Source organism: Zootermopsis nevadensis, unplaced genomic scaffold (genome assembly GCF_977971745.1).
Source record: "Zootermopsis nevadensis isolate Lab colony 2312 unplaced genomic scaffold, Znev_1.0 Znev_ptg000028l, whole genome shotgun sequence".
In the NCBI taxonomy this organism is placed as follows: Eukaryota; Metazoa; Arthropoda; class Insecta; order Blattodea; family Termopsidae; genus Zootermopsis; species Zootermopsis nevadensis.
The window spans coordinates 17,684,676-17,712,500 of record NW_028259160.1 but is presented as its reverse complement, the minus strand read 5'-3'; the positions used below and the strand labels follow the sequence as shown (position 1 = coordinate 17,712,500).

At 37.5% G+C, this 27,825-nt stretch overlaps 2 protein-coding genes across 8 annotated transcripts; both read right to left on the bottom strand.

Moving 5' to 3' along the window:
- Positions 1 to 512: 512 nt before the first annotated feature.
- On the bottom strand, positions 513 to 6,407 carry cN-IIIB (cytosolic 5'-nucleotidase IIIB). 3 transcript variants are annotated; one of them, XM_087357598.1, is made up of 7 exons: positions 6,002 to 6,407; positions 5,591 to 5,683; positions 4,860 to 4,933; positions 3,876 to 4,098; positions 3,368 to 3,611; positions 1,920 to 2,036; positions 513 to 1,806 (listed from the first exon to the last, which is right to left on the bottom strand). In XM_087357598.1, the coding sequence occupies exons 2-7, from the start codon at positions 5,611 to 5,613 to the stop codon at positions 1,705 to 1,707; spliced, it is 783 nt and encodes a 260-aa protein (XP_087213724.1). In that variant the 5' UTR covers positions 5,614 to 5,683; positions 6,002 to 6,407; the 3' UTR covers positions 513 to 1,704. The 3 variants fall into 3 exon arrangements, with proteins under 3 accessions (XP_087213724.1, XP_021913071.1, XP_087213725.1); XM_022057379.2 differs by having other exon boundaries at positions 4,864 to 4,933; positions 6,002 to 6,404; XM_087357599.1 differs by lacking the exon at positions 1,920 to 2,036 and having other exon boundaries at positions 4,864 to 4,933; positions 6,002 to 6,405.
- Positions 6,408 to 7,353: 946 nt separating this feature from the next.
- Positions 7,354 to 27,746, bottom strand: bbc (choline/ethanolaminephosphotransferase 1 bbc). 5 transcript variants are annotated; one of them, XM_022057374.2, is made up of 10 exons: positions 27,083 to 27,746; positions 26,569 to 26,716; positions 26,355 to 26,477; positions 25,660 to 25,763; positions 21,289 to 21,423; positions 19,813 to 19,944; positions 17,497 to 17,655; positions 16,332 to 16,457; positions 16,098 to 16,254; positions 7,354 to 8,933 (listed from the first exon to the last, which is right to left on the bottom strand). In XM_022057374.2, the coding sequence occupies exons 1-10, from the start codon at positions 27,365 to 27,367 to the stop codon at positions 8,797 to 8,799; spliced, it is 1,506 nt and encodes a 501-aa protein (XP_021913066.1). In that variant the 5' UTR covers positions 27,368 to 27,746; the 3' UTR covers positions 7,354 to 8,796. The 5 variants fall into 5 exon arrangements, with proteins under 5 accessions (XP_021913066.1, XP_021913068.1, XP_021913069.1 ...); XM_022057375.2 differs by having other exon boundaries at positions 8,715 to 8,933; positions 16,017 to 16,254; XM_022057376.2 differs by lacking the exon at positions 19,813 to 19,944.
- Positions 27,747 to 27,825: the final 79 nt, after the last annotated feature.

Sequence of the window (27,825 nt, the reverse complement as noted above, 5' to 3'; positions counted from 1 at the left end):
TAAAGATGTCATGTTTGCCCTTATTTCTTTCCTCCAGTCCATGACACTGCAGCACATTTTCTGAGTATGCCATGGCCATAAAAATATGCTGGGCATACAATATACAAGTAAAACCACCTGTCATGTTGAATTCTCTTAAAGCCATTCCTATCTTAATTTTGAGCCCCACCTGTTCTCATATAAACTTCAGAGGCCTCATCATAATGGTGTTACACACACCAAACCAAATTAAGTTCATATAATGACAAGGGAAAGCTTCTTTGCAAGTTACAACCCTCTTTTCAATTCCAAAATGGCATACTAAAATCCAAATGTTTGTCGAAAGATGGTGGAAGACGAACAACTTGTTGGTAAACATTCTAAAAAAATTTAAGTTTCTCGGCAATGAAGAAATCTAAATGGTCCTCCGGGTTGTTACACAATGTTAAATTGCAGATTGTTAACAATGTTTCAATCTCTATGGTGTGGGTTTTAATCACATGAAAAATACTCATAAACCATTAAAACTGCTGTAAAATAAGAAATCATGATTTATTTTAATATTTTCATTGTATAGGTACCAAAGCAGCTTACTTGTTAATGTCTTAAGTTTGAGTCACAATAACAAACAAATGAATATGCAATTATTAGCTGTAAGGACCTTCCCTCAAAAAGGTGTCGTGGGAAACTGCTGTTGTAAAACTTTATTCTGAACAAAGTTTTTCCAATGAACATTTGGCAAGCCCAACACAGCAAATTTAATGTTTCTGATCCTGCAATGCCAGGATACAACAAATTCAAGTGACAAGGAAAAGGGCTGATACTGTGCTGTGTTAATGATTTGTATGGTCACATACACTGGCCACGGAGCGATATATTGGGAAGTACCTTTAACCACAGTACACTCAGATTACAGTCTTGTCTTCTCTCTTGTGAACTACATGTCACTTGTCTGCCCTTCCTCTCCGTACACATCCCAAACATGACATGGTGTACCGTATTTATTGTACTAACAGATGGCAGAGTTTACATATTTTAAGGTCTGCCATTTTTGTTCACAACTACTGTGTTGATGTCATCATACCATACCACAATATTTATAAGACAAATTCCCAACACCCACAAATGCCCCCTAATATCAATCTGTACTCTCTACAATGAATGTTTGTGGTATCAACATACATTTTCTAAATGAGTGAAGCAGAATGCCTTAGCAAATGGCAAATATAATACTCTGAAAATAAAAGCAGCATGGAAGTAACAATAATCATAAATCTATAATTCAAGATGTGTAATAAATTAAACAAAATGGCAGCAAACACAATGTTATCGAAATTAAATCCACTCAAGCAAGGCACAACCAATGTAACAGACGTCATTCTATCGTGTCACATATTCAATATCTGTGAAATACATTCTCTCCGTCTGCACACGTGCTTTGTCTAGGTGACCAGACTTCAGAAGTGATATTTCCTAAATGAAAACAAACAAGTTACGCTTTCTTACTTAATGATACAACAGATGAGTACAATGAATTGTTAGTTTTGGCAGTGTCCTGCAAAAGCAACTGCTGCGGCCAATACCCATCATTTTGCCTCATAACGTGCGTGGCCCTGCAGTTACATTTCACGTTTGTACGATGATTCTCGCAAAGCTCCAATATGGAGGTACACAAACACGTGGTGACACGGTTCATAACATCGGTAATGAAGGCACAGACAATGCTCACAGAACCAAGTCAAGTATGCCGTTGACAACATCCATCGTTTGGTCGTCAATCAGAACAATATCGAAGTGCTTCAGAAACTCTTCCAGTCTCTCTTCCACCTGCAACGAAATGCATTCAAATATAACACAACATTAACAGACTGAGTTTCTATTAATGGCATTACATAATGTTACCAAATTATAATCCTCTGATATTTCTGAGTCTGTCTAACCCGATCATATAGAAATCCAATCTTGAGGACCGTGCCAGCATTCTGGACACCATCTGCCATAGCAGCATCACCGAGTTCATCGCCCAATAGCAAGACATTGCTACGGCTGGCCAGAACCTTAAAACAAAGCCATGAAATTATTTGTAAGATAATTCAGTGACCACAGTAGAAAAAAAAGCAATACAATTGTGGCCCAAGATTATGAAGTTACATAATACCCACATTTCAGTCACTTAGGTTACATAATGTAAAATTATTATGAATGGCATAAAATGTAAGCTCTGGCATCTGAAAGTAATGTTCCAGAATGCCCCTGAAGTATTCAGCATCGCTTAAGCAATACCTAAAAAAAAACATTAGCAAACCCTACGCGCCTGTTAACACAGTCACTGCCGCCTTATCTAAGAGCGTGTCCGACCACAGGAGCCGACATATTTCTTAGCAGTTTGTACGAGATACAAAGTGCCCCAAACAGATTGTACTATTATATTTTTATTTTCTATACAGGAGCCTTCAAAGTGCCCCATAACACGCACATGCATCAATGGTGCTGATAAATGATGACTCATATTCTGCACCAGTAAACACGTGTGCATCATAGACTTATGAAAGTTCAGAGTACTAAGTGATAGCATAAAAATACACAATTATTAATTGCGTATAGTTTGCTGTTAGGATAGAAAAAAAAATTAAATTTTCCTGAAAATGGCCAAAATATGAATCTGAAAAAAGTCCAGGATTTCATAAATCTGCAACAAGAAAAAAACTAAACTACATTGCTGACCAGGTCACACAAATAAAGACACTAAGACCGCCATGTATGACATCATCAAAAGGCACAGGAGTAATGAAGTCATGTGACTCACGTCAAGCACAGTAAATGTGTTAAATAGATGTTACAGAACATCGGGAGCGCTCCATATCACAGATTTAGTTAATCAGAAGTGTAAGTAAAAAAGACAAGCTGACCCACTGTACGCCATTTAGGTGCTTGGGGGGGGGGGGGGGGGGCAGTATAGCTCCTACTCATTCTTGACCTTGGCACTAGATGGGGGTGGGTGGTCAGCATCACGCCCCGACCGTGCTTTAACCCCAGTACCCACTGGACAGGAGGCTGGGTGGGACCCAGAGGCTGGAGGAAAAATCCTGTCCCCCCCGTCGGGAAGTAATCTGAACTATGGAGTTAAAGAACATCTTGGATCGGATCCAGAGAGGAAGTCAGATTTGAGAGACAAATAAATGTGCCTAAGTAAGATCTGAGGTTTTCACAGCAGTGAGTATGAAGCTTTCTGTCTTCTGGGTTCTTGCCTCCATCATCAGGGCGATGAATATTCATCGCCCTGATGACAGAGGCAGTATGACCTCTGAAACGTTGGTAACCATCGACCAGACTACACGGCGCAACAACCCAGAAGACAGAAAGCTTTAAATGTGTTCCCTGTCTCTACCTGGAAATAGCCAGACTTCTCAAGAGCATGTTCATTCTTGTTAAACGAATGAATGATGTCACCCTGGAGTCCATTCACTTTAAGACCGTTGAACCGCAGGTAGTTGGAGATGATGTGAACATTGGGGAGGAGCACGCTGTAGTACCTGAGCACAGCTGAGACAGAGTCTCCCAGGCCTGCTGAGAACACTAGAACAGGAACTTGTGCTGCCTGCAGCGACTGCAACATTATGTTGGTACCTTCTCTGGAAAATAAACACACGAAAATAGATCACTTTGGACTGGTTTCTTTGCCGAGACAGTGATGTGACAGAAAATATGTACTGAAGTACTGTGAAGGAACTTGCTTTTGATTGGTTATTGGCTTTACAATGGATCTTGAAAATTTCCAAAGGCCCATGCAGAATCCAAAAATGTTAGCTGCACCTCGTCAAAACAGACTGACTGAATGAATGAATAAATAAGTGGAGCTAGCACTAACTTCCTGATATGTGGGCAGAGAGAGATACCTGAGTTCTGTTCCTCCATCCCTGACAACATCCTCCAGTTCCTTTGTCTGAAACTCGAAGCCATAGAGCAGTTTCTCTGCTTCCTGGTACCAATTCACCATCTGCTTTGCTTTCTCTTCTCGGCTCATATTTGGGTCCATTTCAATAGGCCGGTAGCGCTGGCGTAGGACTTCATCTTGTTCCTTGTAGACACTCGGTACCTGGCTGCAATGACTGAAGATACCTGCGAAAGAATTCAACCGGTCACAATGTGAAACAATGGTTAACGTGAGCACTTCAGATAACAATCCATTGCTAGTGAAACTGATAAGGCAGTCCCTACAATCTGTAATGGAGTACACAGAGCTTCCAAATGCAAGTTTCTACTATAACTGTTCCACAGTACTTATCTGAAATATTCATGTCGTTTCTGTTGTTGACTTCTTCGCAACGTGCACTGCACTCTAAATGATATAGATTATAAAGTTTATAAAAACAAGTGCATCACCCTGATGATGGAAGCAGTACACTCCTTTTAAACACGAGTCAGTACCTACCAGACTACATCCCAGAAGCTAGCCATCTTCATACTCATCAATGTGAGAACCTCAAACATCATTCAGCTGCAGTGGTTATACGCTGTTCGGTACAACAAAAAGATGATCATTAATGTTTAATGTTGGGTAGGTAAGGATTAAGTCCGGAATTTCAAGAAACTATCACTGTATGCATAATGAAAAAGATAAAATCCTCAGTCATTATAAGCGGTAAACATGCCAAAGTACTCGTCCAAACAAAAAAGGTCTAGAAAACTGTATCACCTTGATCTGAAGATAAATGGATTGAATCAGCTTAGAAAAGAGTCCAATGGTAGGGTTTTGTAATCAAACAAACTGTGGAGTTCTTGACCAGTAGAGTAACTACCAACTGAAGGAGACTTTTCTGATCTACCCACCCCTTACTAGCACAACTATAAAGTAACAACTTGGCACAAGATCCATGTACCTACAGAAACTAGACATCGTTGGTTTGCCATCCACATGCTGCTTTGTAAGGGTCCGGTCAAAATCAGAGATAATCTGAAACAAGAAGAAGAGTGTGCTGGATCAACTCAAAAGTGTTGCCACCTTAACCACAAAGTAAATATGGATATTTTACTATCCACACATGTGCCTCTGTCACTGTATCTAAGAGAAATATCATCCTCCCAGTATTACGCCTTGTCCGTCTGTCTGATACATTACAAAACAATCTCATGACTGAGCAAGGTCAAATTTATTTCATTCATGACTCCAATTATTCACCCGCAGCATCCGTTCTCACACTCAGCCCTCGTATTTCATCACATGAACGAAATGTGGGAACGTCAGCCAACCACCACTCTTATGACAAACAGATTAAAACTACACATAGAGCTCAGAATAATACCTCTGTCAAGGCAATATTAAGATTCCTAAGAAATAAAAATGTTTAAAATAAATACATTACTTAACTATAACACACATTCTACATTAAAAATCACTTACCACTATAATATTAAATGTAAATATGAGAATGATGACTTGCTACAAACTGATTTAAGCAATGCCACTGGAAGAATTTAGTTAAATCAGCTTCAAATATGGTTTTAAAGTTTTGAATTTCATTTGTTGTCTGAAGTGTCGAAGGTTGACTAACGCAGCAGAGTTCACTGCAAACCCCAATAGCAAACCAACACCCTGATACAATCAGCATACCTGCAGCTTCTCCCTGCCTCCATCTATGAGACTCATGATCATGTTCTGTACACGAAGCTTATCATGAATCCGCACCGAGTTCCTCAGCAATATCTGAAGGTGTAATCCAAAGAATAGTAATTACAGACAGTGACCAAGAATGTGTCTTGGATACAAACAATAAGCGTCTTGAACATAACATTGCTCTACTTTACATACTGTGTTGGCATTTGCATTGAGCAACTGAGGAAAACACAAAAACTTCACATGGGATACCTGATTTCATAGTCAATCCTGAATACAAGAATGTTAACACGTCCATTGATCGTATGTGAAGTCACATATGGTCACTCAAGTGCAGTGAGTTGAAATTAATGATCCTGCACTTAACACGACACTACTTTACAGCCAACTTTATGGAACAATACTTACATTTTCCAGTTTCACTTGCTCCTTGGTACTTTGCTCCGTCATTTTGTTTGTACGTTTGTTGCCGTAGGTCAGGAAATTCGTGAAAACTGAAAATTACAATCGAGTTGCTGGTGGCCGTTTTTTATATCAGTGACCACTTCAAACTTACATTATGAATAGTCCTATATCTGCTGACGAACCATGTACCATATTAAATATGCACGTAAAATGACAATCGACTCGCTGATGTATTTAATAAAATCTTATATAGACTGTTGGAAATGTGTTAATATGAAGCATTCCATCAGTATATGCATTTCGTATCAAATGTCAAAACACGATATTGTGCAGAACGTTATCAAAGTGACACGGCGTAATGAGCCGTATCACAAAGTATTCAACAGCCAATAATGCCGAACTGGCAGTCGCACGGAACTAGCCATTTAGAAGGCCGTCCTACGAGGCCAAATAGGATCACTGCAGTGCACATAAACTGGCATCTAATTAGCAAATTTGCCTGAGACGGTCTAATCCCATATTAAAAACAGATGAGTAATTAGCCAATGTTCTTTCGTTCAATCCAAACATTTCTTTTTCGAACGGACAGCTGAACATATTTTATGGCATAGTAAACTGCACTGCCCAAAATTAAACTTGCATTAAAATTTAAATAAACTTGCCTTTATCGGAAAGTAACTGGTCCTATAAATGCTGTGCAAGTGTAACATTACAGGCAACGATGCAGAACCACCTGTTTTATATGACCTGTACTTTAACCTTTTTATAAAATAAAATTTGTACATTTTCTAAATAGCAGATTATAATATATAATTTAATAACAAATATTTACACATATGAGCTATTGTACACCTACTGGTTTTAAATGAACCTAAACAAGGGCAGTCAGACTGCAGTCTACAAGTCAAATATGGATATACAGAGGGGGGTCTGTCTGACCTGTAAATAGTATATGTGTTCTTTATATTAAAAAAGAGAGATAAATGTTTCTTCAAAATAATGGGCATCAAATCTGGTGGAGGAGGAGTCAACACTAAGTTCTGTAAGGCTGGTAATCCTTAGAATGTTATATTCAGCCAACTTGGAAAGAAATCCGGGCTGGGATAAATTACTGCAAAAGCCACGTTCTTGTATTGTTTGCATAAGTTGTGTGGCTCAGTAATTTATAAATCCTTGGCATCCTTCCACGTTATACTATGTCCCTCACAAACAACATAATTATCATACTAAATTGTCATGTTAATCTTCTGGGTTCTTAGAAAACCAACAGACACCTTCACCACCACAAGAACTTACAATCTCACAGCTTCAGCACTACTGATCACTGACCCTCTGAATAACTGAAGAAAATACCATTCCAATTGAATTCTTGTATTTTTCAAGGTTTTTGATTGCTTTTACATAAACTTATTGTTCATTTTGTGACACATTATTTTTTTATTCCCTGTAGGATGCAGTGATAATTATTCTCAGCTCCATGTCACATCACATATCAGAATAATGTGTTCTACAAACATGTGGCAGTTTCAGAATAAAACTGTTCCTATTTATATAACTCTTTACTGAATTTTTAAAAATAATTTCTCACAATTTTACTCTCTAAAGAAACATTTTTGTGCAATGTACACAATTGATGACTAACAGGTCAGAGGAATGATTGTTACAGTAGAAAAAAAGAATGTAAATATACCTGAATTACAAGTATAAAAATATATATAAATATATCTCCCTTTGTGATACAGACTGAAATCACACCAAGGTATATATGAACATTCTCTCTTAAGAAGTCACATCTGGTGTTACATGTTGTATGTAATCAATACTTAATAAATATTCAATGTCAAGATATAGAACTACAAATAGTACAAACTACACTCTACTGATTACATGATTCACTGCTGTATTCCACAAATAACATATCACACAATGTTTACTTGTGCAGAGAAGGAATGAGAAATGTCCTTTTGAAACAGCAGTGTGGAAGGTAAAGAAGTCTTTGTTTGCAATTAATGTATTTTATGTTTCTACATGCAAGGAACTGGCCTACAGTAAATAACTGCCATTTTCACAATACAAAGTAGTGGTCATCACTTAGCTGCAAATCTCACATCCCATTTTCAATTGTATGGCAACATTTATGCCAATGAAAGAAATTATATGTCGTGGCCTTAGCGAACAAGACATTTCATGTTACCGCCGAAGAGGTTAATGTGTCTAAAATTTGATACAAATGTAGAACTTGAACAATGTCACTTGGGAGCACATTTACTGAGCCACAGTGGACATCACAAGACCCCAATAAGCATTATATTTTGAATAGAGAAGGGTTAATCCATGAGGAAGCAAGCAGAGGTAAATTATGCCTACCCTTCTTAACAAAATATAATGACAGTTGTGATGCATCCATCTAGCTGGGTTATGCTGGCTACTAATATGACCAGATAAAAATTGAAACGGTTTAGCTGTTGGAAAACTGTCACTTTTGTAATCTCTGAATTAATTTTGTGTAGGTTTTTGAAACACAAAAAGGAAACAAAAAAACTGTAAGAAAATATGTGAAACTATGTACATGATACAGTTTCTGTTACATGAATTATTCATTGAGCCTGTTATCTGCTAATAAGCCAAGTTACCAATGCAACAGTTGCAAACAGAGATGACTTTACTTTCATCATTCCATTGTAAGTTAGAAGCTTCTTAAATATTTGCACCTGTGCTTGTAACATACAACTTTAATACAAGTGTTACATATGAAGTGTGTATAAAAATTCAGAATGAAACTATGTATGATGTAAACTTTAGGAATGTTCTGCATCAAGCAGTGGGACTTGGTTCTCATCATCACTCGAGATCAGCAGGTGCTGCTGCTGCGATGTGTACAGCACGGGGTGTTCTCTACTGGATATCCTCGGAACTGAAGTCAGTAGCAGGGAAGCTGTAACAAACACGTACATTTCCTGAAACCAAACAGACTGGTACATTTCTCTTCTTTGTGAATCAAAGAATGCCCACAATGCTCCTGAAACATAGAGATTTCTGAACACCACCAGTGTATCTGCTCAGTCGCCGCAAAATCTTCACTTTATACATTAGTTTACAAGAAATTGCAATTCTACCATAAAATATATGAATAAAATTTCTACTTCATGTCAGACAGTACTGTAGTGTACAAATGCGTTCAAGTATGTGATAACATTACATCACCAACTTATGAATACTTTTGCTTACAAAACACTGAGACTGCATACACATTATGAGTTCAGAAATAAACTTGGAAAGCATGCCTTATGCAAATTTTCAGGAATACCTAATTAAAACACACACACACACACATACACATGCATTACTTTATTTACAAGAACTCAGCTATTTATGAGGGTTTTCTTAATTTTCAGACTTTGTGGGATATGAATCTTGATATAGTAGGTTCTCTGTTACATGCAACTTAACAATTTTGCATCATTTATATTAAAACTGTAGTCAATTGAAGGGTGTAAAATCTGGATGAACAAAGTGGTCATGAGAAGTATCTTCATATTTGATGGTTATCGTCTGGGTTGTTGCGCCATGTAGTCTGTTAGAAAAGCGATAATGGAGGCAGCAAGGACCTCTGAAATGTTGGTACACATCTACCAGACTATAGGGCGCAACGACCCAGAAGAGAGTCATCTTCGAACTCACTGCTATGGAAACCTCAAATCCTATTTATCTCAACATTTTCCTGAAGAAAACTATCAAGACATCCAGTTATGACTGCTTAAGTATGACCACTGATGGTAGAAGTATGTGAGAGCACCTAGGTTTGTTCCAATTTACTGTCCCAGCATGCATGTGACAGGTTTCAGGAAAACCATTCTTGGTGACAAGGACAAGAATGATAGAAGAGATGGAAAGACAGAATCAGAACAGCATACATCAGGCACCATTTTGCCTACTGTAAATGCCAAACAGGTAAGTCCTGATGCAAAAGACAGAAAGGAACACTGCGTGAAAACAACCAAACCAATGACATGCAAGCAGGTTAGTTATACTGCAACATATTACACCAGTACTTTAAACAGGGACACAAGGTAGCAATCATGCTTCAATACACGCGACTGATCCATATGGCATCATGCTGACACAGACGATCAACAACCTGGTACAACACAACACGCACAAATTTCTGTGTAAGAGTTGAACCTACCTGCACAACAGGTTGTCAATTTCTGATCTACCTCTTTCTTGGAATGAAATTAAAATCAAAGAATTGGGATAATGTGCCAACAACAGCAGTTAAAAGTTTGGCCAACCTCTTAAAAAAGTTCAATAAATTTGGGGGAAATGGACAGTTTTCCTAGCTGATAACTGAACGAGACTATTCCTGACAAAACGGAACAATTTTTGGTCTTGGATTTTAGGTTTCAATAGTGGTACGCATTTGCACTGCAATCTTCTAGACTATCGCACAGCAGTCTTCTGGTTGTACACCGCTTTACACAAACAGCCTGCCTCCATCTTCAAGGTTGATCTAAAATGTTGATATAGAACCAAACAATCAGACAGCAAACCAATCCACAACACCACAATCTAAGTTTCAGTGCTTGCTAAATTTATGAACAAGTGCCAGGTCTGATCCTGGCAAAAAGCAGATTAAATTTTTGGTGTATTATAGAACCAATTTCACACACTGTTGGGTAAACTCTTGAAAAGTAACTGGAATCATTTCTGATGAACCAAATTCTGTCAGAATACTGGGCCACTTCCCACCAAAGAAACAGGCAGCTTTTGAAGTCAAATTTCTCCTAATATTGATTTTATAATGACTTGGCTAATATTTTGTGCATTATTTAAACAATTTCTGTCAAATCATTTGACAATCTTTCAGTGAGTTCCTGGATCAGTGTTAATGCAGATAGAGAATATGTTTTAAATTGCATACAAAAAACTTAAGTCATGACAACTTTTACATTGTAAGGAAGCAAAGAATGTTGTACATTATCATGGTGCTGGCCAGGTAGATGATGTCTCGAAATTGCTGAGATTTGACTCTTGGTTCTGCAGAGGCAGCAATGAAGTTCACATGAAGCAAGACAGGAAGCAGTGCGAGTCACACAAGAAAAGCCAGAAAATAAACATGTCACATCTCTCATTCATTTGGCCATCTTGTTGAACACAGCATAAAATATCTTTTTGGCAAATTTTGTGCTTAAATTTACTTTATGAGGAATCATGTTTTGGTTAGTGTGTATATACTTAACAATAGTGTGCCAAGTGCAGAAACTACTTCGTGCTGAATGTGGTAAGACGATTATGTACGGTGAAATGGAAAGGGATGACTGTGGAATATTTAATGACTGCTTCATTTGTACACCATTAAGCAAAGCACTTTAGATGTAAGGTAGTGTCAAATTATATAAGACATTAATACTGTATACTTAAGTTTAAAGCATCAGGATATATTTGGAAAGGGGGGGGGGGTTGTATCCTATTTCAAATTTGTTTCTTTTTCAGATTGTTTTACAATGCTGTATCAAACCACAGTGATTGTTAGCATCAAATAAATGATGAGGAAATTTATAAATGGTACACTGCAAAGTATTGGGGAGAAAGTAATGACAGGCTATTCTAATGTACTATCACAGTTCATGGTGTGAACAACACAATGAACCATTTATTGATACAAACACTGTACCACGAAACTGAATAAAAGTCTGTGATGTTCACAGCCTAAATATCCATCGCTGTTCTTATGGGTACAGCAAATATCTTTCAGTTTGTGGACCTGGGCTCATATCTCTTGGAGGACAAATTTCTTGATGTTTTCTTTTCCACCATGTCCATTTAAGCAAATCCTAAAGAACAGTTATATAAATACTTATTTTAATTTTAATTTCAACAAAGCCAGCCACCCAATGTATAGTTCCAAAAGCAGATGTACGTGGTTAAGTGTTCAAGAAGCTGCATACAGTTGCAATTACTCCACCTGTTCTGTTTAGTTTTACATCCAATTTATAAAAGTTGACCTAAGTTATCAGAATGACGGAAGAAAAAAAGCTGCTGAATTTTGCATACACAGTCACAAAAACTGACACATGAGTGACCTGACAAGCAGAATAAATTTTGTCTGCATACTTTGCATCCGCTTGTCGTGAGTCACACTTTGAAGTCTGTAATATGTAAAGAAAATGAAGAGTACATTACTCTTCCTTACAGACCACATTGGCAGACAGCAGAAACAATTTGTAAATGGGTGAAGTATCTTTGGACATCTTATGTCAACATTTATTCCCCCTTCAAAATAATCCACTACTGCTTTACCAAATTTCAATTTTGTTAAGTGTGTGACAGACATAAAACAAATTACACTCATTTAAAGGGACATTATATAAAATATTTAAACATTTTGATTTCTTTCTTGAAACCAATTCATATATATAAACATTTATGTTTATTATCTCATTTTTCTAATATGTGATTTGCAAGATAGTTTCATGTAAGCGTGTTCTTAAGCAACTTGCAGTAAATGTTGGAAATTCAACAATTTAATTCTTTATTAATGAAACAGGCAGGTGAAATTAAACAAGTACCTACATTTCACAACATTTTTAATAAGGTTAAGCACCAAAAGACTCCACCAACACCTAAGAAACCATCAACAAGAATAGAGGATTCAAATAAAACATAAAACTAATGCAAGATTAAGGAGGATTTGTGGTTTTCATGCATGTGAAAATAAAGATTGCTGCCTTCTGGGTTGTAGCACCATGTAGTCTGGTAGAAGTTTACCAACATTTCAGAGGTACCTCCATCATCAAGGCGACGACTCTGAACTGTTAGCAAACTTCTACCAGACTACACAGTGCTACAACCCAAAGGCAGTCATCATAAATAGACATAACAGCAAACTGAGTTGTGTTGGTAAAACACAATATTGGACTAAACAGCTGTAAACCAACTTAATACAGGCTTTCACACATAAGAGCTTGGTGATACTGAACAACAACCAATCATCTAATTTCAAGCACTGGCGTGTACTGAGATACCATGTTCATTTAATATTTTCATTTATTTGTAAATTTTACACTAGGCTATGTAAAAACAATCACATTATTTCAGTACTTTCCTTACAGACTAGGCAAGGTACACATTAATTTATTTGTACCATACGTAAACTCTTCTCACACAACAAGGTAAAATGATGGCAAATCAGTTCACAACAAAATTATAGAAATGCAGGTAAGTTTGCCAATTTCAGGGACAGCATTTCACAACCATAACACCGCTTAAGAGTGAATGCTTAGGTAGAATCAGAAATGGGTACTGAAATGCTGGAAAATGAGTCTCGTACCATGAGATACTACTGGTCAGATGACCTGTCACTGAATCACAAGATTTTATCTTCAATGGTCAGTTTGCTTTTTATAAATGTCTTCACTTCTGAATAAATGTAACAATTATTTGACAGTGCAGTCAACTGACACTGTCAATGAAGTCTGCCAACAAATAATAAGAAATGTGCATAAAAATAAAAACAAAGTGCATTATTCTGTTCTTTTCTAATGGACCATATTCACTGCTTTACTTTGCTACAGTCAGTGAGCGAAATGTAACATTCGGTCTTTCACAAACATACAATGCAAGATGGAAATGAAAAGATAATACAGCAATTAAATCTGAAACCGACAATTTATGCCAGAAAACACATACACAAATTTATATGGCTGAACAGAAACAAACATTCAAAATAATCACGTCCAATGACATAACAAGAAAATTCACTTGTGGGTCATTTATTTCTAATTCTGATTCAGTTAATGACAATTCTCAGATCCCCTTCAAGAAACAATAAACATGAAGTCTGACTCAACAGTTATCCTGAACTTAAAAGCTATCAGTTATAACTAAACACTTTCATCAATATTTTGACATTAATTTTCTTCCATAATGCCCCCCCTTTTCACAACTGTAGTCCTCTTTACACTAATTTCACTTTCCTAAACATCACATGGATCTAACACTTCCCACAACGTAAAATGTTGGAATTCATATTAAATAAAAATGTTCTGGGTTAAGAACAGATACTTTATATATTTATCTCTAAATCTAGTACTGAAAAGCTTGGCAGAAGACATCAACTCTTTAAGTGTCTGGATTCACAGTTGAACTGTGAACATTAACACCGGATCAGATAAAACAAAACTGTGTGGAACATCAAGCCTGGCTCACAACCCGCAAGTTGCCAGAGTTATATATTAAATGATTCTTTTATTTAGTGTAAGAGCGTCACACTTAGGAGAGTTCTGTGACTGCTTCAACTACATCGGCCTACTTCATTAGCATTGGTGCAATGAACGTACTGCACTTCAAAACCAAAGACTTATATTTTGACAGAATTGTGGTAACTTGATTGCTGAAGTCTTAACACAAACACAGACATGAGTGAAGACAATGTGCTTGTTTGTGAAATACGACAGAACGTCAGGTACTGTGCCCCTCTGCAACATTTATATGTGACAGGTGGGGTAAGGAGAATGATAAGAAACCATGAATGAAGTGTTTGCAAGGGACGGTGGTTACAAGAGATTCCACCAAGCTGCATTCTCCACACATTGAGCGATGAAGAATTAAGAATCCCTGAATATAAATTTTACACTATACATGTACAAAACAATTACTATAATTTATTTTGTTGTTATTCCTATCAAGTTTATAGGCAGAAAGTTGACTTGTGTGCTGAAATGAAATACTTCAGTAAGTTGTTAAATATTTATGGAACTCGACAAAATTGTGACTTGGGGGCGAGGGAAGTAAAGTTTTGTAATATATATACAGAACTATGAAACCAATCAAGTGAAGTCAACCAATTCCACTTCTTAATTGTATTGGGGAGATAGGCGGCTTGAATCTCAGCTGAAACAAACTGCATCAACAGGTTTTAATATTCATCAGTCCCTTTCGGCAAATGAAACAGACTATGTATGACCAGTCAGTGTTGTTGTTCTGGGTTGTGAAGCCCTGAGGATGGAGATAGTATCTTTCTGTGAAATGCTGGTATCTACCTATGAATTCACACAGAGCCAAAGCCCAGACCAACAACATCTTTCCCACTGTAGTAACCTAAAATCTCACAGATTATAATTGTTTTTTCCAATCATTTCAATTTCATTGAATGTTATCATCCTGCCACAGAAAGACACTATATAACCTTTAATATGAGTAGAGCAATATTAAATAACCTACAATCCATGTACACAAAGTTCACTTCGGTATCTGACGGTTATTACTACAAAAACGCCTGACATGGAGATAAAGCATACATTATGAAATCTGTGGTTTAGAGTCAGACTGACCTAACTACACAATATACCACTAGAACAGAACAGAACAGAACCGAACCTAACCTAACCTAAGCAAAGCTAAGCTCTATATTACAGGAAGATGTGCACAGCTCTGTCTCTTAACGTAATGAAGTCAGCTGTCAAAATATCTACAACTACCAAGTATAAATAAGGGTCAATGTGGCAGAGAAACTGATTCAACTTTCTGGTTGCTCACCTCTGCATGTCATGAACATGTCAATAGCCACTACTGAGTCAGTACCAACTGCAGTCCCCACGACAATGAAGCAGTAATATAAACCCTTCACTCAAATTTCATAACTCAGTTCATTACCACTATTAAGTCGGTACCAACTGGTCACAACAACAACAAAGTAATAATGTACACCCTTGATCAGAATTTCAAACACCTCAAATAAAAATCAACTGCAATTTCCATGCAAATGTCATGGCCACATACCCCCCCCCCCCCAAAAAAAAAAAAAAAAATCAGTTCAATATCAATTTGCAATATTTTCAAATTTTGAAACATCCTGCTGAGTAAGTCTTCGAAGATGAAGAGGCAAGCTCTGCGATCACAAAGTATGCACCTGCACGTGTGATCCAAGGCTGCATGCAGTTAGGGGCCTTATAGTTAGAAACCAAAGTAAAATGGAGCAGTGTGTCATAAAAACTAAACTAAACAGTTCCACTGCTACCATTCTGCTAGTGGTGCTGCTTCCGGGCCCCTCGCCCTCCTCTCCCACCCATCCTGCCACCATGGTGCTGGCTCCCCATACCATTTTTTTCCCCTGCTGTGGTTGTGCTGGAAGATGTGAACACACTGGCAGACAATGCCTTGCCCGCGGGTATTCGGAAAAGCTGAATCTTGAGGTGATCGCATATCTCGAGGCACACCTGTGACGAATAACGAAGTAGATCCAGGCTCACCCACACCTATAAAAAAATGGATTTATGAGTCTTGAGACTAGTTGCATGGCATAAGTTGATTATGGGAGCCACAAGTCACTCACCAAACACAGCCACAGGACAATGTACTCTTGGATGAAGAAATTGAAGTACTGGTTAAGGAACAGCATGGCTGGGCCGATCAGAGCCGAGTCCAGGTACTCCAGCTCGTTTTTCGTCATGTGCGCCACCTGCAGTGGGGTACAATGACTCAGTCAATGAATCATGGACATAAGAGAGTCATAAATGCAAGAAAAACTGATGTATGGGTTATATCTTCTTGATTTATTCATGATCATCCTGCAGCCATGGGTACACTGGTACCTACTTACAAATCCACGCAGCATTACAACCCACAAGATAAACACTGACAAATCAGATGAGTCATACAAGGAACTCCATTATGTTTTAGAAGCACAAGATTTATACTGACAACATCTCATCACTCTGCCAAAACAGCAATTAATAATAATCACAATGCTTCTTAACCAGTAACCAATTCACCTGTGTACCTGAGTTTAATGTACTGTTATCCTCCCGTTCATACTACGAGGCTTGTCCTTAAAGTAAGTTTCCCTGGGGCCGTTTACAGAAACAAAACACAATTTCATGGAAATATTTATTGCAACAGATACAGCAAGTGTCCAGCTATTTTTCAACATATTCGCCACCGGAATTGAGACATTGGTCATACCGTGGGACCAACTTTTGAATACCTGTGTCGTAGAAGTCTGCCGCCTGGGATTGGAACCACTGTGTGACAACCATCTCCGCCTCTCTGTCATTCTCAAAACGCTGACGCTGACTGGACAGGAATTTCTTGAGGTGTAGGAAAAGATGGAAATCACTGGGAGCGAGGTCCGGGCTGTAGGGTGAATGATTAAACACCTCCCAGCCGAACTCCTGCAGGAGACTTGCTGTCCGTCGAGCCGTGTGCGGCCTAGCGTTATCACTGACCGCACTTCACAGTCGGCGGGAGCTGGAATAAGAACCTCCATCTTCAACAGCTGCAACGATGCTACTGTGAGAACGCGGGAAGTACCGTTAGTGCATGCGCCATGCTACGTCATTGCTCTATCACGTACGCACAGTCGCTTCGCTCAATATAAGGTTTGCTAGCTGTGGGACGAGTGGGAAACTTACTTTTGGGACGCGCCTCGTACATGCACTTAATTTTAAAATAAGTTATGAGGCTTGCATGTAGTCACTGATAATCACACATCAACTTACCACAAGTCTGTTGGTAACCTTAGCAGCTGCCATACCAAATGCTAGTATGTAGAGAGCAGGATGATTCTCATATACATGTTCCACGCTTTTCCTGTAGATGATGAAAGCTGGGACAATGACAAGGCTGAACGGAATCACGGGGGACAGAACGCTTGTGCCCTACGTAACAATACAACAAATTTCAGGACTGTCTCATCAAACATGACATAAACATTTAACTTTGTTGTGGTTTCCACTTTGGTAAGAAGCATTTCTTTCTGTATTCAGCACACATTCTCTGGGCCTGTTCCTTAAGATTCATTTTATGTTATCCTCCCATCTATATGTAGGTCTTCTAAACAGTCTATTTCCTTCACACATACAGACTAAAATTTTGTACATATTTCTCATCTACCCCATGTATGGTGCATACCCCATTAATCTGATCCTAATGATATTTGGCGAAGATACAAAAATTGGAAGAACCTCATTAAGTAGTTTTCTCCACCCTCCTGTTATTTAATTATTCTTAGGTCTAAATAAGCACTCTGTTCTGAAACAATTTCCATCTGTGTTTTTCCCAGGCCTCTATAAAAACAGTGATACAGGTCCTCAGTGTGATAAATGAGGTTGAATTAACATAGCTATTGGCTGGGCTGAATTTACTCACAGACTCTTTGCCCATCCTGAAATTTAGCAATATTTGAATTGTATACAGAATAGATAACAGAAAATTTGTCACACACCACAAATATCTCTACCACATATTTTCTGGGGGTACAAAATTGGCTCTCTCTCTCTGTCTTCATGAACAAATGAAAAGCAGACATTCACATCATATAAAATTGAATACTCAATATTAAATCAACTCCACAACATGCAGTTTGATTAGTTTGCCTACCAGCAGCTGAATGGCATGCATGACACATGCAACAGGCGCTCCTCACCACAAAATTACCAGAGATGGCACCACCAGCTGAGAATGACTTCACAACAACATAAATGTCACTTCAAATACCACTTTCAGCTGTTTAGAAATTGCATTTCACTAGGTATTCTTCCGTGTTCCCCAATAAATATGTGTGAACTACATGACATGTTTTCCTTTAACTGCCTTCCTTCAGAATGAAAAACATTGCCAAACACATAACTAAGCAATACATAATTCAATATTAAACATTCACAACAAAATTTCCAAAAATTTAATATTTACAGGCAAAACATACATATTTAAAACACATACTGAATGTGTATGGTTCCATTCCTAACAAGCCACAATCATATTGAAACAAATACTCACATCAAGCAGTGCCATTTCTATGCAACTCTGTTCACGCTTGGTTCCGAAAATCCAGAACCTCTCAAGCTGCCCCTTGACCTTGTGTTAAAAAATACTTGTGCAGACTTGCTATATAGATCCTTTGGGATCCTGAATTAAACAGCATATTTCTCTGACTAACTAACATTGTCTCTAACATAAATGGTTTAAAATGGAAATAAAGAATGAACAAGAATTAATAAACACTACTACACTATAATGGGAATAAATGTAACAAATCAAAATATTGTTACAGTAATAAAACCAAGGAGGACAAGATGGATGGGGGTAGGTAGAATGATTGGGAGTAATGCATACCTATATACTGATGGGAGGATAATATTAAAATGAATCTTAAGGATATGGAGTGTTGACTGCAATCATCTCAGGGGTGATACCATTGGTGGGCTCTGGAGAACACAGTGATGAACCTCTGTGTTCCATAAAAGATGGAAAAATTGACTAGAAAACAACGTTTTGCTTCTCAGGGAGGACTCTGCCCAATGGAGCTATTTATACTCTGCTTATAACAATTTGTTTTGCACTGTGCTCACTGTGCATATGCAGAACAGAAATGAAACTTTATTAGCAGCATCAAGAAAGGAAGTTATTCTAATAAGTAGCTGTGTTAAATATAAATGAGTTCAGTTCCCCTGACACATCATTACATGCACGCTTCACTATGTAAATATTACGAAAATCCTACAACAAAGGTCAAGGAGCAACCTGTAATGTTTCCCATGCAATGTCATTGTCCCTCCAGTTCATTAATAATGAGTCCTCATTAAGGTAGAAATATTCATACAATATTACTGTCGGTGTGACACCGAATACCGTCAGCATCAGTAAATGAACCAAGTGACAAACGTAGAAGAATCTTTCTAAATGTCTAATACTCAGTTTTTAAATATAATAAAACTTACTTGGTATCTGGAACATGTCCATTAAAAACCACAAAAGCACATCACTGGATCAGATATTACAAAGAAAATATGGACACAAGCCATGAAGTCACTTACAGCAACAGTCGACCCATTCTTCCCAATGCCACCAGTTATAATGATGGCAACTTTGGACTGGGCAAGCAGGGCTGCCACCAGAACGGCTACATATATTGGAACTAGCTTTAGTTCCACGTCCAACCATGGCAGCTGATAGTCGCAGCATAAAGAGTAACCCACATATACAAAGTCATTAATGGCATCACAAAAGTCATTCCTCACATGAGGTTTCAGTCACAAAGGGAAAAGGTTGGGCAGAAGGACACACCATATCCAGAATATGGATGTCAAAACCCAGGATATAACTAAGAGATGTGGAACATATGTTTAGTTACAAACAAGAGGGTTTAAAACGCATACAGTGGAGAGAAAGAAGGTACATAACAAGTACTTAGTAAAAAGCATAGGAGTTCTAAAAGTGTACAGAGTGGACAAAGAACAGACACACTGCACACAAAACCAAACATTCTTATGTCCTGAACCGCCGTTATAAAGAAAAGAACTATCTTTTGGCAATCAGCTATAACACTATGGAATAAAACTCTGATACTCGTATGTCAAGATGGCCATCTTCTGGGACGTTGTGCTGTGTAGTCTGGTAGATAGTGACAGACATTTCAAAGATGCTTACAGCCTTCATCATCTGGGCAAGGAGTAAGCCACATGTGGGAAAGTGGCCAGTATTCCAGGTTTAAAAATTGTCTTATCTCCACAAAAAGGGACTGAAATCCTGACACAAATATGCATTAATCTGATGGAGACTAGCAATAATTGGTCCAGATCTAACCAAGAGGAAAGCAGTGGTCCAAGATAAATGGTCACCCATCTCACACAAGACCCAGTTTAATGTTGTTTACCCTGGAGAAATTTGTTACTCATCAAGTTAGTCCCTCAGAGAGTGTATGAAATGTCAGAGTCTTACGTCCGACCGAAGTGGCTGATCACCACCAAAGACTTCATTATAGCCACTCACTGCAAGAACTTAAAATGTTATGAATTTGTAATAAATTACTTACATAACAGTGGATTTAAGAACAGAGTGGATGAAGGGAAATGGTTCTCAATACAAAATTGTCTAGAACAATTTTGGATAAAGAAGAAAAGATGTATGGAACCTTTCATCTTAAGAACAAGACATGAGACTACTACATGGCACTACAACCCAGAAGACAGCCATCTTCTTCTTGTAACGTAGCCATCAGCACACACTTTTTTTGTGTGTGCGCTAATGTTAACTGTTAAATTTTAAGCAAGTGGTATTTTGAAGTGCAGTGTAAATTCTTGCCACAAAAGAATCAAATAGATGACGCAAGGAAGGGTCGAATGAAGCCAGGTAACATACACATCAGCTGCTAGCCACACCACAACCATTCCGACACACATCTGAGCACAACATAAAATCAGAACAGTCTTCTTTGAAAGCTAACACTGCTCTGAAGTGTTAGATGTGACCCTTCACCAAGTTTAGTTGGCAAGCTTGTTCAAACAACTTACAGCACACGTGGAGCCGTTTTTTCCTATCCCACCAGTAAACACGATTACAAAGTTGCGGTATATGACAATCACCGCCATCACAATTGTGAACAGCCCTACCAAATACCGCAATTCAATATACTCTAAAAACGGAATCTGCAATCAGAACAAACAAATGACAAATACAAAACAAAATTGAAGCAGCTTAATATTGAAAACAGTAAGCTGCAGGCAGAGTAATAAATGATTGATAGTTATTTAAGAGCAAAACCATGCAAGTTGCAGTGCACAAACTTGCATCATAACTACAAAGCAAAAGCAGCTCAGTCCCTTCAGCATTCCATTTATGATTCATCAAAACACAGATCCTTCTTCACAACCCAATTTTTGTGTTGTGTGTGAGGTGTGAATAATACTAGCACCACATGGTGATAAACAGTCTTCCAATTTTGCATAATTTTCTAAAAGTATGAAAATTCTGATAAATTAATATTTTTAATAAATATGGAAAACAAATACATTATATCATGGTTTGGTCATTAATAAACCACTGTAACTTTCCCTATGACCTTCTAAACTGATGTGCCATGGGCACGTCTTGCACAGTATCTGCTGGTTCTTGTTACTTCTAAAAGGAAAGAGAGGCAGTAGGTTCTATTTTTAAGATTAAAATGTATTTTGGGGTAATAAACTGCATGGAAGAACTGAGAAAAACTGAAAGCACTGTCCAACACCTGCTCTACCTTCAAAATGAGCATCTCCAAAATGTTAAGAAAGCGCAAATCTGTTTAATATTGGCCATGAAAGAACATCTACGACAAAACAGTCAAATATAAGACAGCAGGAAACAAGGAAGGCTTGGAAGAAAAATGTTATATGATGCTCTTGTCTATAACTTAAACATATCAAATGGGAACTTAACCATCAGTTCATTATACTGAATGAATGTAGTACCAATTCTACTGTGTCATTCTGCATAACTAGAACACAATATAACAATACATATCTGTCATGTGGGTCAGCACCAGGGACATACTGCGCAGCACAATGAACCTGATAAAATCTCCGGCAATATGCAGTGTCAATTGGTTACACGAAGCAACCGACGCTTCAGGAACCATCTCCGTAGGGGTTCTGACGTGAACATCAGAACCCTGATGATGGGGTCGGAGATGGTTCCTGAAGCGTTGGTCACTTCATGTAACCAACTGGCGTGGCTAATCGCCCGATAAGATTTAACTGAGTTTATTCACAGCAAAAGCTTCAAATCATAGAGCACAATGAATCTTTTGTGGCCCACTTAACACCATCATGAGCTCAATGAAGACAAAATGCGCAAAGCAAAATTCATTTCTTGATGCTGTGAGCATGTTCAGAACATTTTAATGTACTAAAGGAAAAATTAAGAAATAAGGAAAACACATAATGGGAGGACAATAAATAAATGCATGACAGAAAGAAAGAAAGAAAGTCACACAAACATTGGGTTTGTTCTGTAAAATATTCCCCTAAAGGTACCATCTTGAATACAAATGTTCAGGTCCCCTAGGATTCTGTAAATAGAGGTGTACAGTACTGAAGTCAGATGTGCACATTCTCAACTGGATTTGTTTGATGCGGTGAACTGGGGAGTTTATAAACAGAAGGCAATGATTTCTCATCTAAATCCTTACCTTCTGAAACAATACAAATGGTAACAAATATTGAGACACCACCTATCCCATAAACTTCTCCTGGTCATGGGGCCAGAGCAAACAACTTAGGCCCATATTACAGAACAATATCAATTATTAAAGGATAACTCAGTTGAAAATTAAAAGTTTGTGTCTCAAATACTGAAAATACCTGTATCAAGCCCTTTCATACAGAACGTGGAGATGAAAGCAACATAAAACTCGTACTACTGTGCAGAACACAAATACAAGTCAAAAAGGCGATCTCTACCACAATCTCCATGTAACTACAGAAAATGCTACAACACTACTGATTGCCACTCCATCTACTAAGCTTTTACTTAAACAGTTATCATAAAACCATGAAAATGTCCTACAAAAACGTAACACAACAAATTTCACTCATTTTTAATCATATTTTGAGACCATGCAGTAAGATGAGAGAAGACATGAAAAATATGTAGGACAAGGAAAGCGTGGAGATGCAGATAAAGAAGGTGGGAGGACAAGAAGACTGAAGAAGGCTTTGAAAAAACAATGTACCTTTGGGGAAACACTGATGGATAAATGACTAAACTCACAAATATCCCTTCCAGCATAAATGAGAACATAAAGATCATACAAAATGATACAGTATAAAACAGTAACACTCAAGACGGAAGGGAAGTTCAACACGCAACATTTTCATTGACTTAACATTTTAACCCCTTGGCAACACACGGTTGTTCCACTACCTCCAATGCCGAGTTCAACTCAACAAACAAGTCACATGTATAAACATAAATGATTGTTCGTAGTTTCCTAATGGAAATGACCTCAAAATGAAATAACTATACATAATACCAAAGCAGCCACCATGTTAATTTATGTTGGTGGCTAGCAGTAAGATGCTTGCATTGTAAATCTGTATTATCCTGTAACATAGGATGGCTAGAAAACCAAAAGATGAAGATAAAGCAACAGAAGTAAATGGGACAGAAAGAATCAATGATAATAATTATAAAGGTAAATTAAATTATGGGATTTTATTAGTTGCCAAATGATAATGAAATAATATGGATTTTCAAAAAATTAATTTGGACCAGGCTGCTACAGTTCAGTTTTAAAGGGGCATGTTTTAACATAACCCAAGTGGCATGATATGAACATACGAGTGATAACAACTATCAAAGTGTTTGGGCAGTTTAAAACATTTTATCAGGACAGTGAGATAACTTATCACTCTCATAACACTTCAGAAAAAACAACTAAAGTATAAATTGCAGTGTTTATAAACAGAGTGCACAGAACTAAATGTGAAAATAAGAATGCCTGCCACAGCAATATTAAAAAGCGATATTCGGTCATCCATGAAGTATGACTTAATAAAACTTGTAAGTATAATTCCAACAAAATAGGTTTTATGAGATTTGCAGTTTTCAGGACAGTAAAGATAGTGATACTGTTCTTCCAGCTTGTAAAGGTGTATGGACTCATAGACAGATATAAACATTTTAGATAAAGGTGGCAACAGCATGTTTCTCCAATCATTGGTATCTATCTGTGAGTCCACATGGTATCAACTTATAAGAATATCAAAAAAGGTTCTGTCACTGAAAAATCACTATCTGAGTCATTGCACAGCTTGGGATAATACTAACATGTGTGCATATTCTTATCTCTGAAAGTATATATTGCAAAATCACATTCATCTCTTTAGGTGCACTTGTAAACCCGACAGTGCCGTCAAAAATCTGCATTACAGCACAGCCAGTTTACCTTTACACTATAATGACTAACTGCATCAGATAAATTACAGAACAAGTGAAACTAAAATAGGCCAAGAAAGTGTACTCCACACCTTAGTACAAGTCCTAATACATTTTTTCAAACGAACATTCTGAGGTACTACATCTTCCCTGTACTGCAAAGTAAAATTACATTTTAAATTCTGAAAATTTTAAAAATTCCAAATCTTCGAAATTTTCAAAATTTGCGAACAACAACAATCTTAAAATCTCAAAATCCAGAATTAAAAATTTCCTAACTCCCACACTCAAACTTCCAACATTTACAATTTTTAAATCTGGCCTAACCTAAACATCCCTGATCGAAATTAAACAAATCTAACCCAACAAATTCACACTATGATTACCAGATCGCAGTACCTCAGTGACCATGTCAGGACTTCCCTCATCCATAATTTTGTTACCACTGCTTGTAGGATACTGAAAAGTAAGATTTTGAGGTTATGCAGAATGGTATAACATCAAATATAATCCAAATTCCATCCAGAAGACCTTGACTTGAATCAACTGGACAAACGAAAGGACAGACATGACCAGCCCATAATGCATTCTCATTATGCACTGAGCACTATGGAAAGAATACATAATAAGAAAAATTTTACAATATGGTAACCATGTATTTGAGTTTCTTTGGCATATACCCATACTACATTATTAGCAAGACTTTTCAAAGAATTAATGCTAAAACCAATAAACTACACTAATGCAGCTACAGATGTCTGTCATTTTTGCAAAATAAGCATCAGTAACCAGTCACCATACTGTAAAGATATACACACACAAAAAAATAAACCCCAAAGTTCAATGATAGGAAACAGGAAGCAGATTAGGAAGAAACAATGGGTTATGGTTGCTGATGCTGATAACTACACAATAAGAATGAATTCAAAGACATGTTTATGTGCTCATAAAATCCCTGTTTGACTGCTTACCTTTGTCATCCAGACACTAGGGCCAAATATTGCTGACATGAGATGAATGAAAATTATTGTGATCTGTGCTTCTGTCACATCAATTTTGCCAAACCTCAGTGTGCCTGAAACACATCCACTTCCTTTAGAGTATGTCTTTTGTATGTCAAGCATTCTATGGTTTATTGAACCACTACTGAGGAAATAACTGATGCCATGCAGGGAATGCAGAAAGAAAACAAAACTGGCAAAACTATGACATGTTAAATTAGAGATGAACACTCAATGTTAAATTTCAAAGAAGAAAAAAATCCCTCTTAATCCTTCAATGATGGTAGCCATTTAAATGGTGTTCTGACCCATGGATGGAGCATATTTAAACTCTATACAGCTTGCCTATACCAAGTACAGACCATGGAATCCTGTGATGAAACTGAGGTCAATAACATACATGGACACAGATACTGAAGGGTTAAATCCTTCTACATTTTGTAATAAAGAAAGTGATAAATTAAATAATATTTAAACAATGCATATATAAATAAATTTTATCTTTAACATTAGCTCACTATTGAGCCAATTACCTAACTGCATACTGCACACAGTATTAAGGACTGTCAGGAATAAATGGATACAACTGTAAGATTTCCCATTTTATGGTCTCTACAAGACAAGAAGTAGTGTCACGTAAGCAACACACAAGACTAAGTACTAACCTGAAACATAAGTCTGCCAATGTGCGCAGTAAAAAAGTGTCATTGCACAAAAACACTGGAAAAACATCCATGAGGGGTAATACCCCAGCTGAACTGCTATACACGCTGACAACGCAACAAATACTGCAAAGGGAAGATATTAATTTATATGCATCTTTATATTAGTCACAAAATTAAGTACTTAGTCTAACACAGGAGTTCAAATGTTCCTCACCTGTTGAAATTGAGTCACAACCATGGTCAAACAATTCACCAAGGGGATTTGATGTGCCTGTTCTTCTGGCCTGTTTGCCATCAATTGCATCTAAACTTTGGTACACAAATAAACCCAAGGCACAGACGAAACATGCCCATCTTGGTGCCTGTTAAAATCAGAAATGTTAAGTTCCTCCACAAAGAGAGAGTACAAATATAGTAAAACATTGTCCAACTCAGATATGCTCATACATATGAGAAGAAACGTGAACAATTATTTGCCAAAAGTGGAAAATCTGCACATATGCAATCCCACAAATGTACAATCCAGCTCCTGTTTTGCAGTTAGCCTTAGTCAGCAGTATAGCGTCAAAACCCAAGGCAACCAAAATGTGAGGGAGAAAAGAAGTCATAAGGCTGTGTATGACATTGACAAAAAATGGATACATTTCAATGTGGTATGAATGTCACATCACTAGCCATGATGTTACTGTGTTTATTTCATGTACAGTATAGGTAGGGCATACACATACCTCTATTTTTGCATCAGGGCTGTACCAGACGAGGATAAGTGTCGTTAATATATTCACAATTAGGCCTAAGATGGTAATTAAATTTGGAGCAATCCATAGCGGTGTTTTGCTGACCAACCAATTCCACCATGGTTGTAGGAGAGGGTCCACCAGGCTGATGCTTGAACAACTATATTTATGATCGTTAAGGCGTTTCAGCTGAGCTGGCGATAACAACTTGTCCTTATAAAACATCACGATTTCGCTAAACCGTTCGCATGTATCAATTCGGAACTTAATTACCATATAAACATTTATCTAATAAATAAACAACAAAATGCACATGACACCACCTTATTAAATCCCTTTCCGTCCACACTCGGTTTCCCCTTACGTTACCAGTTAGTTATCTGATGTTGCACATATACCTATTAAAACCTTTCCCGCTCACTTCGCTACCTTGACGTCATCGAATATCACACCTTGCTGACTCTAACAAAACATGCGTTCGCCACATCCACTTCCCATTTATCCCATTATTAACTTATTCAGCTATGAGGTTCTTCTGATTTACGTTCCAATGCTTCGTTTAATTTAGATGTGGTCTTTCGACCAAAGCTGGCGTATGATTGGACGGCATTGATCCCACTATGAGCTATGATGAGGATACTTATGATAAGGCAATTGGAAAACAAGCAGCATAAAAAAAGATACAATCTGTGTAGTATATATTACGAAACTTATGCTCAGATAAAATGGATTAC

Bases quoted from the DNA above. Each gene is read 5' to 3' on its own strand.
- cN-IIIB (XM_022057379.2), bottom strand. From the start codon at position 6,043: ATGACGGAGCAAAGTACCAAGGAGCAAGTGAAACTGGAAAAT. The intron at 5,684-6,001 runs GTAAGTATTGTT...TTACACCTTCAG, and splicing joins AGCAAGTGAAACTGGAAAAT to ATATTGCTGAGGAACTCGGT. The intron at 4,934-5,590 runs GTATGCTGATTG...TTCTTGTTTCAG, and splicing joins GAGGCAGGGAGAAGCTGCAG to ATTATCTCTGATTTTGACCG.
- bbc (XM_022057374.2), bottom strand. From the start codon at position 27,367: ATGGTAATTAAGTTCCGAATTGATACATGCGAACGGTTTAGCGAAATC. The intron at 17,656-19,812 runs GTAAGTGACTTC...ATTGTTACGTAG, and splicing joins AGAATGGGTCGACTGTTGCT to GGCACAAGCGTTCTGTCCCC. The intron at 16,458-17,496 runs GTAAGTTGATGT...ACCCCACTGCAG, and splicing joins AGGTTACCAACAGACTTGTG to GTGGCGCACATGACGAAAAA.